This window comes from Ursus americanus, chromosome 6 (assembly GCF_024610735.1).
Source record: "Ursus americanus isolate L20-20 chromosome 6, mUrsAme1.1.p, whole genome shotgun sequence".
NCBI classification, from domain to species: domain Eukaryota; kingdom Metazoa; phylum Chordata; class Mammalia; order Carnivora; family Ursidae; genus Ursus; species Ursus americanus.
The window spans coordinates 15873866-15888951 of NC_142132.1; the positions used below are offsets into that span (position 1 = coordinate 15873866).

Genomic DNA, 15086 nt, shown 5'->3' on the forward strand with positions numbered 1-15086 from the left:
TAGGCTCTTTCCATATTTTGGTAATTGTGTGCATTGCAGCTAACTGTATTCAGTTTTTTAAAAGTAAAATTGTAGGGGTGCCCGGGTGGCTTAGTTGGTTAAGTGTCTGCCTTCGGCTCAAGTCATGATCTCAGGATCCTGGGATCGAGCCCCACATCAGGCTCCTTGCTCAGCGGGGAGTCTGCTTCTCCCGCTCCCTCTGTACCCCTCACTCATGCTCTATCACCTGCACTCTCGCTCTCAAATAAATAAATAAAATCTTTTAAAAAATAAAGTAAAATCGTATTCTCTAATTTATATGCTATAAGAACTAACACTTTATATTTATATCCTCTTTCTAAAATAAAACTTTAGAATGTGATAAAATTATGAATTCAGTTTTCTTTTCATTGCAATGTAATCCCTGTGATTTGACCTAGACAAGAAAGGTCAAGAAAGTAACATTATCACATTGTCCATATCCAAAAGAACAAGTGCACTTGCTATCCTGGATAGAAAGGCCATTTATTGTGTCATAAATATTTCCAAACCGTAGATATAGTACAGCCTCCTTCAGCTGTACTACAGCTTATAGCTGGGAACTTCTCTAACCTACATCTCTTGATACATATAAAACAAACTTTTCTCCACTTTGGCCTCCCTAGCTGGAAAAGAGCTGATTATTGATTTCCTTAAAATAACTCACTGTACACTTAAAGACCATTATTACCTTGACCTCTTTTTCTTTGGTCTAATCCCAATTTCATCTACTTTTTTTTTCCTTAAGTGTTCTCTCGCAGCCCCTTAATTATTCCGGTTGCTGCGCTGTGAACCCATTCTGGTTCCTTCCCATGCACCTGAGATGATGGAGTTCTTAACCAATCACAGTCTTATGCTCTGTACTTGGGTCCTTCATGGTACTGCTATAGTCTGACCGTGCACCTAGCACTTGTGCACGGGAATGGTCTCTGGCGTTGTTGAATTACAGTTAATTTCGATTGCTGATAAAGTTCAGTCTTAAAACACTTGAGAGGTTGGGGGAGGGTGGAGTTACCACATTGGCACCACTGTCTTGATGCCAATTAGGTGCTTTCAGAAGGAAGGAGGGTACTGGCTCAAAGTCATGCTGAAGTGCTCTTTCCTTATGCTTGGCAAAGGCACTGGGCTCTGCCCACACTGTCTAGACACCAGCAGTATGAGATAGAAGGAAAGGGACAAGAATTTGCCGTCTCTCTAAAGATTGCGGGAGACATGAAATGGCATGAAAGGTGATCTTTGCCTCCAATAAGCTTACAGTTGAGATAAGGAGAAAATCACAATGGTGGTATAAGATACAGGACAACATGTACTAAATAGGAATCAGATGTCAGTAATTGTTCTGAGCCCCGAGGAAGCAGAGGGGGAGGGGACTAAGGAGGCTGTAGCTTCATCAGGAGGTCGAGCCTAAGTGGGGCCAGGGAAGCAGGACGGGCTTGGCGGGAGGTGAGCCGAGGTGTCTATCCTGCAGGGGTGTGGGAGGCTCAGCTGGGAGCAAAGCGCTGGTGCAGAGAGACTGAGATGAACGTTTGGTAGGTGTTGAGCAAGAAATACTATTCTCAGTAATACCTTTGTTATTCGAGCTTGTTATAGTTAATATTGTTTGCACATGGAATTCCGCAAGTGTTAAAAAGACAAACTTACTATGCGGTCAAAGGTTTATTAATAAAAGAGGTACCATGGGGTGCCGGGGTGGCTCAGTTGGTTAAGCATCTGCCTCCGGCTCAGGTCATGATCCCAGGAATTATGATCCCAGGAGCCCTGCGTCAGGCTCGCTGCTCAGTGGGGAGCCTGCTTCTCCCTCTCCTGCTCCCCCTGCTTGTGCTCTCTCGCTATCTTTGTCACTCTCTCTCTCAAATAAATAAATTAAATCTTTAAAAAAAATAAAGAATAAATAAATAGAGGTTCTGAAGCGATTCCTTTCCATCTAAAGCTCTTGACCTATTATTATAAATTCAAACTCTGAATTCAGTACAAGCCCTCAAGTGCCGTCGGTTGGGGGCCCGTTCTGCCATCCGGATGGACCTCTATCTTCTTTCTCAGAAATGATCATTGATTTTGATGGGCATGTAGAAGTGAATGTGAAAAACTATTTAAATATGTTTTTGAAGCTTAGTATTTGCTTCCAGGATGATGCATTAGCAAATGGTTATTTCTGGTGAGAAGCTGCCCCCTCACATTATTGTTTGAGTCTCTGTTCTGCTATTTTGAGCTCTGGGCTACAGCATATAGTACTTTTGAGCTTCAGTGGATGGTACTTTCAAACACATTGCTCTCGGTTTCAGAGCAAAAGCAGATTCAATGAGACCCCACGCTGTGGTGGAATTTTTGTGGCTTGGGAAGACCCTATGTTAAAGTCTACCTTTATATTTTCTATGGAGAAAGGATTCGAGGAAATGAATAACATCTTGGATGAAATAAGATTCTTTTAAAATGTAGTTGGAGTAGAGGATGGAGACAGAAAATAGCAAGTATTTGGTATTCACACTAGTAATCCATCATGAAGTGCTTGGGAGCTCCATACCCTGAGTCCATCCCACCCCCCGCTCTAGCACACGGCACCGTGGGAGGTAGCAGGGGAGTTGCTGGCCCAGGTAGGGTAGACTAGGGTTTTGAGCTGGCTAAGGGTAAAGTAGCACTTTTGGAGCACATAGCCCTCATCACCAGAAATGAGCAGGTGTAACCCAGGTCCCAGCCATGCAGAGCCTCCACGCCACTGTGCAAATTCAAAAGGGCTCCTCATAGCCTGTGATGGGTTGACCGGTTGGCCGAGTACCAGAGCCAAAATCCCATGCCTGCCCTAAAAAAGAGAAGGAAGGACCCCCACCCTGAGGCTCCTGGCCCCCAATTAAAGTTCTTGTGTTAACTCAAAACCAAAGTGAAAACATTGATCACATTTGCTTACTGTCCCTCCCTCTCTTACTGGCATGAATTGATTAAAACACCCACGTGAGCAGTAGCCCCGCAGAGATATCCAGTCTACTGATAGAAAAGAAGAAAACGTTTGCATTTTAGCCCTAAGCCCACCTTTGGGCAGAGTTTTAAGTATTACCTATTCTCCTAAGGGTTTGGCAATGTGAAAGGACAGGCAGACGGAAGGTTACTGAAATGAACTTGTAACATAAAATGTTGTCTGCTGTTTTCAGAAAGTTGGAGAAATAGTTGCCACCCCATCCCTGTTGGTGCTGCTAAAATACCGTTCTGTTTTCACCCTTATTTGACACTTCCACACTTTGTTCCCCTCCTACTCCATGCTATGTTTACAACCCAGGCAGCTCCTGTTAATTTTTCCTTTTTTAAGATTCAAGATTTTAAAAAATGCCTGTTACTAATTTCACAGCTTTCATATAAAACTGCTGGGACGTACATGTTCTTACTTACCCAATTCATGGTATTCGGGGGTTTGCAGACAGTGAGTTCAAGAGCATACCATCAACAAGGCGTATGGCTGACGTTGGCCATGCCTCAGCGACAGCAAAGCAAGCAAGGTTCAGTGGGGCCTTGAGTGGGGCATGTTTTCAATAATTGATCATTGAGAAGATAGCAATTAATCTCTTCCACTGGCAGCTCTCTCTCCTTTTTTAATGAAAGGAGTCTGTGCTTTTTCCTGGGCATACGTTAACTGTCAACCAGAGCGAAAGACAAATGGAGTGCCCGAAGTTAAAAATCTAAATGTATCCTACTGAAGTGTGACCTCACTTGTGATTTTGTGACCATTTGGATGTAAAAGTTTTGCTTTGCGCCACCAGTTAGAAGTATTTGCTAAGCTGTTACTATGAAACCGACCAAAGTTTCCTTAAACCTTTAGAATATTTTTGGTGAAAGAGAGTAAGCCCTTTGTCAAAGTGTAATTTTCAAAAGTTAAATCTATGACACACAAATAGTGAATGAACATGTATCAAAGATTGATTTAATATATTAATGAGGGAGCCAGCAGGCTGGCAAAGCTGGTTCAAAGGAGAACCAAAGGAGTAGGTTATAAAGGCATTCAAGGAAGGACTGTCCGGATGTCACGGTCAGGTGTAAACTGAAGAGCGGTCCAGTGGGACAGCAAACCGGACTACTGCACAAAGATCTTTAAGTTAACTTTAAAGGCTGGGCCTTTAATCCATAGTCCAGAGCTTGTCAAACACAGAGCCGGCGCCCTGGGTAATGAAATAACCCTCGTGCGAGCTGTTGATCCTCAGCAGGACATCGGAAGAACAGGCTCCTCTCCCGTAGCTTGTTTACTAGTTTTGGTTAATTTTTCTTTTTTCTTTTTCTTTTTCTTTTTTTAAAGATTTTATTTATTTATTTGACAGAGAGACAGCCAGGGAGAGAGGGAACACAAGCAGGGGGAGTGGGAGAGGAAGAAGCAGGCTCCCAGTGGAGAAGCCTGATGTGGGGCTCGATCTCAGAACGCCGGGATCACGCCCTGAGCCGAAGGCAGACGCTTAACGACTGCGCCACCCAGGCGCCCCTTGGTTAATTTTTCTTAACATATTATCTGAGTGACCTTCCACTTAACATGAGGTTCCCGGAGTAGTCAGATTTGTAGAGATAGAAGTAGAAGGGTGCTCGCCAGGGGCTGAGGGAGGGAGAGTGGAGAGTTAGTGTTGAACGGGGACAGAGTTTCAGTTTTGCAAGTTGAAAGTGTTCTGTGGGTGGGTGGTGGTGCTGGGTACACAGCAGTGCAAATACTTAATACCACTGAGCTGCACATGGGAAAATGATTAAGATGGCAAGTGTTGTTACGTGTGTTTTACCACAATTTTAAACAATGAAATGAGCTGACACATAGGTCTATGGAAAAAGAGTTAACAATTCTTCATCCTCCTGAGATAACTTAGTAATCCTATGTTTGTGTTAACTTTTCCTTATTCATAAAAACATGCGTAGACCTTCTTTTAAAAAGGAGATTATTAAAATTCTTTACTCTGTGACATTTGTTCTTTTCACTTTAGGATACAGCAAGGACGGGCCTCTGGGTTCTAGAACTGATCTAATCCCTTCTCTGTAACACCAGCTCCAGAGACTGGGTGTGCCATAATTTATTCAACTGTTGCTACTGATGGAAATTCAGTTGTTTCCAGTTGTGTTGTGTTTTGTTTGCCAGTGTAAACACTGTTACTATAAAAATGTTATAATTCAGGACAGGGAAGTTGAAGGCCAGGATCTCAGTGGTGACAAGAAGGCAAAGGAGGGAATTGTTCAGAGGAATGTTTTGTGGGAAAACAGATTGGATTTAGGGGCAGTTTGAAAATTTTGGTGCAAGAGTGGAGAATGAATAGTGCTGGCATGCTACGGAAAGAGGGAGTAGAAGAAGAAGGTTATAGAGGGATGGCATAGAAGCAAGAGGGTAGGGTTTGTTTTTAAAATGCCAGGTTTGGGGCACCTGGGTGGCTCAGTCGGTAGGGGACCGACTCTTGGTTTCAGCTCAGCTCATGATCTCACAGTCATGAGATCAAGCCCCTTGTTGGGCTCTGCACTGAGTGTGGAGCCTGCTTGAGATTTTCTTTCTCCCTCTCCCTCTGCCCCTTGCCCTGCTCACGTGCTCTCTCTCTCTCTCAAAAAATAAAAACAAAACGAAGTAAAATAAAATAAAATAAAATAAAATGCCAGGCTTAAGATAGGCATGCTGTCTGTGCCCACTGGGCAGCAAAAACTAAGGGTCTAAGCCTTAGGGAAGATGTCACAGAGACGGACATTGATCATAGTTGATCATAGACAAAGTCATAGTTGAAGCTATGGGAGTGAGATGTTTTCCCAGGACGGCCTTATTCTAGAGGGAAGAGGTAGCGTTCATGGCAGTTACGTGTGTTCACGACTCTGGCTAAGGAGACTGGGATGTTGTGATCCGAGAAGGAGGAAGAATGGCGAGTAAAGACCTTTAATGGGCCCTGCCTCCGAGACGTTCTTCCAATGGGGGTTTCCTTGTGTACACACCATCAAAAACAATGATATAATTTGATGATTTGAGCCACTACTTTGAATTTATGGACTAAGCCAAATGAAGTCTCAGAGGGGCAGAGTTCAACTGCAGTTTGACAACTATCTACAGGAATTACAAGGTCATTTTTTAAGACTTTATTTGGTTTATGTCAACTAGGACTTAGGGGAGAGTATAGGTCAATGTCACAATCCCATGTGAAGCGGACCCGCTGCACAGAGGTTCCCCACGGAAGCAGCAAAGACAGGCGATCTCCCAAACATTCACAGTGCGCTCTCCACAATCTGTATGAGCTTAAGGATGACCTTGTTGCCACCAGATCTTTTTATAAAGGATCTGTGAATTTTTAAACGTACCCAAGGTGATTGGAGGGGGAAATAAAGGCAATTACTGGTAGTCCAAGTGCATTACTTCATCCCTTCTCATGGCTTGAAGACATACCCGTGTTTGGAAAAGCAACAAAGTCATCAAAACTGCTGATGTCACTAAGGAGTGACATCCCGGGGAGCCTGCCAAGTTTGACGCAGTATTCAACTTAATTCACACACTGTGTTTTTAGTCATACCCCCAGATGCCGTGGTGAGAGGTTCCTGAAGAAGAATCCAAAGAAGTAAAGATGAGGACTCACCCTAAAGTGCTTTGTCAGCTTGTGGGGAAATAAGATATGTTCTCTGAGGTCTTCTGTGACCCCCGCCCCCAGGATAGTGTGTGTTGCTGTTGAAGGAATTTGCAGTCCAAGTGCAGTCAGTCCATACCTGAGCTCCCCCGGCCGCAGGGCCTATCCGTGAAGGACGAAGCAGGTGTGTGCACAGTGGGGGCACTGCCAGGTTGCAGGAGGCAGCAGGTGGTGAACGAGCTGTTTTCCAGGTAATGTGATCGGAGTCATATTTATAGGGTGGTCATTTTCAGGCGTGATGGACTCGGGCCATCATCTTGGGTTACTTGATTATAAATTGCAAAGAAGGAGGTCATAGCTGTGGAGTGTTGATGTAAACAAAGACTGATGAATCCACAGTGGAAGGCTCGTTTGTAGGTTCGGTGTCACCTTGAGTATCTCTATTGGCTTGCAGTAGGGAAGACTGCCAGCAGAGGGTGGGAGAGTTGTCAAAGTATTCAGTCGGTGCCTTACTGTGCTTGGCGCCAGATCATCCAGAGGCATTGATGAGTCATGGGAACTAATTAGAGGAACACTGGAGGTGTTCCAGTAGGATTCTTAGGAAAGCAAGTTAGTGGTAGAGCTCACCTTCCCCCTGCCCATGCCTGTTCCAACTGCTTGCAGGAAGAATCTGGAGGAACCCAGGATTCGTTGCCTAAGGCCCTTAGCTGTATAGGAGTCACCCAAGCTTGGGCATGGAAAGGTCAAGACTGGAGGTTCCCAGCTATGGCTGCTGCTTCCCAGTCCTTTGGCAATGAAAATGCTTTATTCTCAGGGCCTGCCTTAGGCTTTATTTTTGGACAAGTGGCTGTGCCCTCCTCTGGTCTTGTCTGAACACGTAGGCCACACCCAAGCCCCTGACACCCTGGGACCTTTGCACTATCTCCATAATCCACAGCTGCACTGTTTCGAAAGAGACATCACAGTCCAGACACAGCAAGGCATTCCCTGTTGCATGTACTGAGGTCCTGAATGACAGTTTTATCTTGGACACGGTCCCTTTTCTTTCCTCTTTTGTCTGTTCATTTTTATCTCTCCCTATAATATTATAAAGAATTGGCTTATCCTTTTTGCTGCCCACAGAGAAAATTAAACAACTGAATTTTTCATAGCCACGGGAAAGTATTTCCAAAGCGGGGAAAAAATGGACATTGGACATTTCAGCTACTGCTTTTGGTGTAGTGGGAATTTATTACTCAGCTCAGTAACAGTCTTGGCCCAAACCAAGCAGTTGTGTGGGCAAGCAGTGGATACCTTTCCTAAATCACACTGGCAGGGATACCTTTGTTCATAATTGAGACAGCACGAGCCAAGGGCATCTTTCCATCAAAGACTGATTATCTCTGAATCTTAGACATACCACAAAAGTCATTGAGCCCCAGCCAATGAATTTTACTTGTATGAGATAGTGCCTCACTCCCAAAAGGAGGGAAACAGAAGGGGAGGGAGGCAAGCGAGAACTCAAGAGCCCAACAATAAATAGCTCTTTGTACCAGTCCCCTCTCCTAACCCCAAGCCACTGAGATCATGGAGTAAGTTCCCAGCATGCAGTGGAAGGCAGCTGCAGTCCAGCAGCTTAGCAGATGCTGACCAAAGGCGAACTTGTCTTCCCACAGTGTGCGGCTGTGACCTGGCACAAGGGGGCTTCTTCATAAAGAACGGGGAGTATCTCTGCACCCTGGACTACCAGAGGATGTATGGGACACGCTGCCACGGCTGTGGGGAATTCGTGGAAGGAGAGGTGGTGACCGCCCTGGGCAAGACCTATCATCCCAACTGCTTTGCCTGTACCATCTGCAAGTAAGTGGTGCCTTCCCCCAACAGGGAAGCATTGAGTTCTGTGCTTAAAGCCTGGATGTAACCTTTTGTCTTGAGTTGCACTGTCTTGAAATATTCTTTTTCTCATGCACCCTTAGATTTAAAAAAAAATGTTCCTGTTGTTTCATCAGTCTTAGTCAAGAAGTAATTTAGTTGGGAAACTTTATACATGAGGTCTTCTACCAAATAATATGACTGATTTTAAGTGGCTTGAAACCAAGTGTCAGAGTAGCTCTGGGTCTTAAAACATTTTGAGCCATGAAAACCTGAGGAGGAAATGGCATAACTGCTTGGAAAGATAAAGCTTATTTGTAAATATAAACTCATATGTGTGTGTTTAAAAATAGTCTCATTTACTCTGTAGCAGAGTTGGGCAAACTCTGCCCCATGGCCCAAATTAGCCCCAATACATGTCTTTGTAAATAAAGTTTTATTGGGACACAGCCATACCCATTTGTTCACATATGGCTGCTTATGGCTGGTTTTGAGCTACCGTGGCGGAGTTGAGCAGTCGTGACAGACGTCGTATGATCTGCAGTCTGAAAAAAATACAGTTTGAACTCTCAGGGGGAAAAGTTGAGCCACTGCTGCCCTCTAGGCTTCTATCCTCTAGCAAGGTTCAATCTTAACTGCACAAACCAGCTTGGTTAAAATGATCCGTCAGAGAGAGGAAGGGAAAAGTATGTGAAGTGTAAGTGGGGAAATGTGGTTTCATCGTTGCTGTGTTTCGAATGCCACACATTATAGAATTTAAGATGGCTTCACTTCCCATGACAAGGACAGTCACCAGCAAGGCTCAGCTACTTTGCTGATCTGTCCTAATCACGCAGTCCCATTCCTTTTTGTGCGCTGTTGATGGCCGTGTGTTCCATGTTGCTGTGCTGTGTAAAAACGACAGTTCAGAGGAGGTGTTTTGCTTTGTTTTTCAGCATTTCGTGTTTCTAGGCCAGAGAGCTGCAAACTCTAGAAGGGTAAACGTCATTTTATCTAATTAGCTAACAAGGTAGTACTCACAGATGAACCATAGAAGGTTTAGGTGGAGTATTCATGGTAAAATTATTGTAATAGTGTTTTGTAGTTATTAGTCCATTTCTCAATTCTGTCTTTTTAAATCCTAATTTTAAAATGCTGGATTATTGAGCTGAAACTTTGTCTGTATTTAATCCAAAGTAAGGTTTCCTCTTGACTTCTCCCTTTGCAGGCTGTGGCCCCCTGCCTGCTTAAAAGCCCTTGGCTGGCATTCGAGAGTCCCAAGTTCTAGTCCTGCTTCCTGGACTGTATGAATTAACGTTTCCAAGGCCGTCGTTTCGTCTGTAAGATGGGAGGCTGTGGACTAGACCCCGGTGATTCCCCAAACCAGGACGAGCATTGGACTCCTGCCCTGGGGAAGGTCGCTTTACAAATATCTGTTTCTAGCATTTTCCCCCAAACTCTCCTGCTGACCTAGTAGTTTCTAGAGGGCTCCCAAGTATGGGGCTACTCAGCCAGGTTGGAAGGCCCTGGCCCAGATAGACTCTAAGAGCCGTCCTGATCCTGGCCTTGAGAGATCATTGTTTTAAAGTCGGTGGTGAAGGACAAACGTCTGTAGTGATAGTCCTGCCTCTGGACGTTTGGTACTCACCGTTGCTACGAGCGTGCCGTGGCTGCTGCTGCTGACTGATGATATTCTCCCTGAAGTGGCGGCCTCCTTTATGGGCGACAGGCTGCGTACTTTAACCGTCTTAGCAATTCTGTGAAGTCAGCCAGGAATTAGTGTCCCTAATTATGAGTGACTCTGAGTCTCCGCATTTAGGGGACTTTCCCCAGGCTCACACGGCGAGGCTAAGATTCGAACTCAGGTTTCCTGACTCCAAATCCAGTTCTCTTGATTTCACACATTGACACAAACGGCAGAAGGGAGTGAAGCCATGTGGGCAGAGGACCCAGTGGGCTGAAGGGGGAAAGAACTGAAGAGGGTCATTTGTAAAATCACACAAGCCAAAGTTCAGATGACCCGGCCCCATGTTAAGAACTGGACTCTGGTTTATCCCCTCGTGGACCCAGGTGGGATTCAAGTCTACACATAGAAGCTTGGCTCAGAGGCAAGAGGGGAGGCTAGGCAGGGTGCACAGTTTGAAGGGGGCCTCGTGCTCAGCGCCGTGCACTGCAGGGTCTACGCCTGAGAGTTAGGGCCTCCTTAAATGCTGGGCCCCCGGTGCCTCACTGGCCTCAACCTAGTCCCGCCCTGATCAGAGGCAAAAAGCCTGGCTTGTGCTTCTGGCCCCCCAACTCCTGATGCGCCTTCACGGAGCAGACTGGGGGCTCGTTTGGGTTTCATGGATGAAGCAGTAGGCCCACTGGCATCCACCAGAGCACGATTTTTGATTGTCGTGTGTGTGTGTGTGTGTGTGTGTGTGTGTGTGTGTGTGTGTGTGTTACGGTTAATTCCCAACTCTTAGGCAGCTGAAGGGCCACTTAAAGGAGGGATAGCAGCTGTGAAAGTAACGCTCCTGTCAAGGAGCTGGTGTTTGTTCTCAAGTAATTGCTTCTGACTCAGATGTGTGGGGATGTTTTGCTTGTGCGTTTTGCATTTCCTAACCGACAGAATCACACATTTGAAAGCTCACATTAATGAAGAGTATTGGCAAATTGCCAATTACCAGTAAGCAGGCATGGAAATTGTCACATGTGTCTTCATTAATGACTTTTATTTTTGAAAAGCTACCTGCCCACTGAACTGGCTGGAGAAGAAACTGGTAACGTACATGCAGAGGCAATATTTTTGCAAACTGTCTGTTATTGACGGATAATGCAAAAGGAAACGATCTCTCTGAAATGAAGCTAGTAGTTTTCTTTTTAAGTTTCTAGAAGCTAATCATGTTTAAACAGGTACTTGCGGTACTGTTGTATTTCTCCACCAGGGATTGGGTCTCCAGCACTGAAACACCCCGTTCACCCACTCAGATGTCCAGAACAAAGTCTAATTAGGCACAAATACCACATAGGTCTAGGGAAGTGAAGGAGTTAATGCTTGGCCTGTAACCAGTTCTCCTGGGGAGGGGCCTTAAGCTTGAATAGGAATTTATGACATTTAAAATATTTCTTCTTGAAGGATTTTCCATTTGGAAAATGGAAAATTTTCCTGTGTGTACCTGGCTAGGTGAGTTGTTGGAACAATCCCTCCACTAACGAGTAGAGGTAAATCATTCCACTTTACTGTCGGGTTGCTGGTAGAAGTGCGTTCTCCCTTCTCAAAATGAGGCATGTGTATGTGCTTGGACTGTATCCAGCCGGCTGGCTTGGTTAAGACTGCATTTCAGACATTCTGGCTGGTGCGCCTCAAAGAAATGAGTTGGCACCGGGGGGCAGCGAACAGGAGGAGTAAAGAAAAGAAGTTCAATATTGCTGGAATAACCTTGAGGGCAATGTCTTTCTGTCTCCAGGCGCCCGTTTCCACCTGGAGACCGAGTCACGTTCAATGGGAGAGACTGCCTTTGTCAGCTGTGTGCACAGCCAATGTCGTCCGGCCCTAAAGAAGCCTCCTGCTCCAGCAGTAAGTGCCCCAGCCTCCTGTTGACATGACTTCCTCGTAGCCCAAAGATAGATTAGGCAAGTGCCTTCCTTTATGTGAAGCTCTTCGCTGATGCTGAACACAGTCATGTCTGAGGCATTTGCAATTGTAAAACAGGAAGCTTTCGCTAAAACCCGTGCGGTGGGAAGCATCTCCCTTCTTTCAAAAGGACGTAAATAGAATTGGACATCAAACTGTGCATTTTGAGAGTAAATGAAGGAAAAAGAATGATAAAACTTTATAGGAGACATGCCCATTCCCTAGTCGTGGTGGTTGAGATGTGCAGACATTTGGCGGTGAAGGGATTGGTAGCTCTGTGTATTAAAAACCTCTCCCCACTGTGCCTAGGGCAACAGCGGTGATTTATACTTACCCCGAATTCTTTATATCTGTTACCCTTAAATATTTACTCACTTGGAGGGTTTCTGACGCCTATTTATTGCACAGGTAATTTGCTGAGCGCCTACGACGTGTGATGATGTTCCCGCTGGAGATACAGGCGGAAACAGAAATTCAGCACGCTCAGGAATCATACTTCCTAGCAGCAACAGGCAGACCATAAATGCATACACCAAAATACCTAATATCTAAATTAAAGTAGGAAGAAAATGCAGGGTGAAGGGGCTGCATTTATAGGGGGCCATCAGGGGCCACCTCTCTCAAAAGGTGACACTTAAGAAGAATGGGAAGAAGAGGTAGGAACAAGATAGATGGCATGGGATTTGTAATTCTTTATGAGGAGGTCTTGTCTGACCTGTGGGAATCCAGACAAAACGAACTGGTTCCCCAACCTTCCCCCTGCTCACTTCCCTCCTGGTGCCAGTTGCACCTTTCTCCTAGTAAATGACATGGGGTAAGTCAGTGAACTTCTAAGCGAGATGCATTCTGATCTCTGGCACCGGACAGTGAACCTCTACTTCTCTTTCCTTCCTGGGGGCAAAAGGAAGTAGACCAGAGGTTTCCCTTGGTGTCTGTGGATTTTGCCAATCTTTGGGAGATCTGGAACAAATTCCATTAAGCCCCTCCGGTCTCAGTACATAAGAATGAAATAAGCTGCTTCTGCTCTGGAGGAATTCTGTGCAATCCATAGCAGTGATTCCAAATCCTTTTGTCAAAGAAGAAGAATCCTTATACTGTTTGTTTGGTTTTTTTTTCTTCAAAAAGAATGTCCTGACCAAAGTATTTGCATAGAAATTGGATTTGACCATTGGGAGGAAAGAAGAAAATAGACGTATTAGTGCGTCTTATTCAACACGACCAGATCCGTAGCAGGTGAGCTCATGTGCCCTGCTGATAAATACTAGCCGCCTGGATAGGACAAGGGCTCCAAAGCGAGGCCCAGTCCTAGGCCCCCTAGGAGGGTTTCAAGTGCTTCATGCTTCTTACGTACCTTGCCCCAAGGAGGTCACTGGGGGGGTGAACTGGGGTGGGAATAGTTACCCCACTGTGTGGGAGGGCCTACTTCAAAAGTACATTACCAAAAACTTCGGAGGAGTTTTTCAATCTAGTTAAGAAAAAGGGGATTTTGTGAATCCCAGGAAAGAATGACAGCTGCTAGTAGAGAATCACGTCCAGAGCCTGTAGGGAAATGGCCGCGTCCTCAAATTCCGTAGACGCCTTTGGTCCAACTGGCTCTTCTCTTCTTTTCTTTTTTTTTTTTAAGTAAACTCTACGCCAACATAGGGCTTGAACTCATGACCCTGAGATCAAGAGTCACATGCTCTGCTGACAGAGCCAGCCCAGCGCCCCATAACTTTCTTGATAGGTGAGGGGAGTAGGGCCCACGGGCATACCTTAGGCTATAGCAGCTGTCCTGTAAGAAGGCAGGATTAGAGGCAGGGCTTTTGAGTCCTGGGTTTGGGCTCTCTTTTATTTCATCTCAGACTCTTCATTGTTTGGTTTAAGAAACAGAAGTAGATATTTTTAAAGGCTTCCTGTCCTGTCACCCATGCAATTTGGAAACGGGTTTTTTTCCTCACAGCATTACCAAAATGGTTATTCTGATTTTTAAAAAAGATTTTATTTATTTATTTGTCAGCGAAAGAGAGAGAGAGAACACAAGCAGGGGAGTGGCAGGCAGAGGGAGAAGCAGGTTCCCTGCTGAGCAAGGAGCCTGATGCAGGACTTGATCCCAGGACCCTGGGATCATGACCCGAGCCAGAGGCAGATGCTTAACCGACAGCCAGCCACTCAGGCGTCCCGGTTATTCCAATTTTTATTAAACATGTTTTTGCTTTATATGACATTCATGTTATGCACTAAGAAATAAAAATTTTAAGTATAAAAATGTATCCTACCCAAATTCATGGTATCGTTAATGGTAGGTGTAATAACAGTTGTATGTGTGCACATTGTTGGACCAAATCCCATTTTCTCCTTTGCTCTCGATGGATGAAATCTCTTTTCTATGCAACTGCTTTGGTCAGAAGAGTTTTATTTTCAATAAGTACTTGTCTGTTTAGATCAGTACTCAAATAATGTTTATGGGGTATGTGGGGTGCTAAAAGGGAGCTCTTATATATGGATACACACATGCAGAATACCCAAGCTGGGCAGACACACAAAGACTAGAGCAAGGGAAGTCTCAGCAAGTTGCCGAAATTCACTTGAGCATAATTAGAAGACACTTGTTTGTTGTTTGTAATTCTGTAAGAATTGCCTTATAAGTGAAAACTACCCTGATGTGACTTTAAGTCTTATTTTAAAAACATCTGAAAATTAGCAAATCACCCTAAATCAAAGTGAAAAATGAAATGCCTCTTTGATACTGTTCACAGAGTCAGTGAAACCTATCAGAGAGTCAAGGTCCTCTTTTTCCTTCAGAATGTTCTTTCAAAAACAGATTTGCTCTTCTGAACTGCAATTTTATTTCACGTTCGGTGGCCGGTTTCCCATCTTCACTGCCCAGGAGGTGAAAGACAGTGTGAGAGGAAGAGAAGTGCAGGGTGGTCAACAGATCTAAGTCAGTGATGTGATGAGAATTCACGCAAAACAGTGTCTGCTTGAGCTTCCTGGACAGCGGTGTGGTTTCTACTTCAACTCGTCGGTACCGCAGTGGTTTGGACAGGACTCCCAGGGGCGTGCCTGTGATGTCATGGTGCTTCCTTCCACCTTACAAT

At 44.9% G+C, this 15086-nt stretch overlaps 1 protein-coding gene across 14 annotated transcripts in view; it reads left to right on the forward strand.

Annotated features, from left to right (window-relative positions):
- ABLIM1 (actin binding LIM protein 1) overlaps nt 1–15086 on the forward strand; it is a 289693-nt gene that overhangs the window by 156542 nt on the left and 118065 nt on the right. For all 14 annotated transcript variants that reach the window (XM_087862674.1, XM_087862677.1, XM_087862680.1 and 11 more), the window contains 2 exons: nt 8216–8399; nt 11840–11949. In XM_087862674.1, the coding sequence (XP_087718800.1) occupies nt 8216–8399; nt 11840–11949 (294 nt within the window). The remainder of the gene's footprint in view (nt 1–8215; nt 8400–11839; nt 11950–15086) is intronic.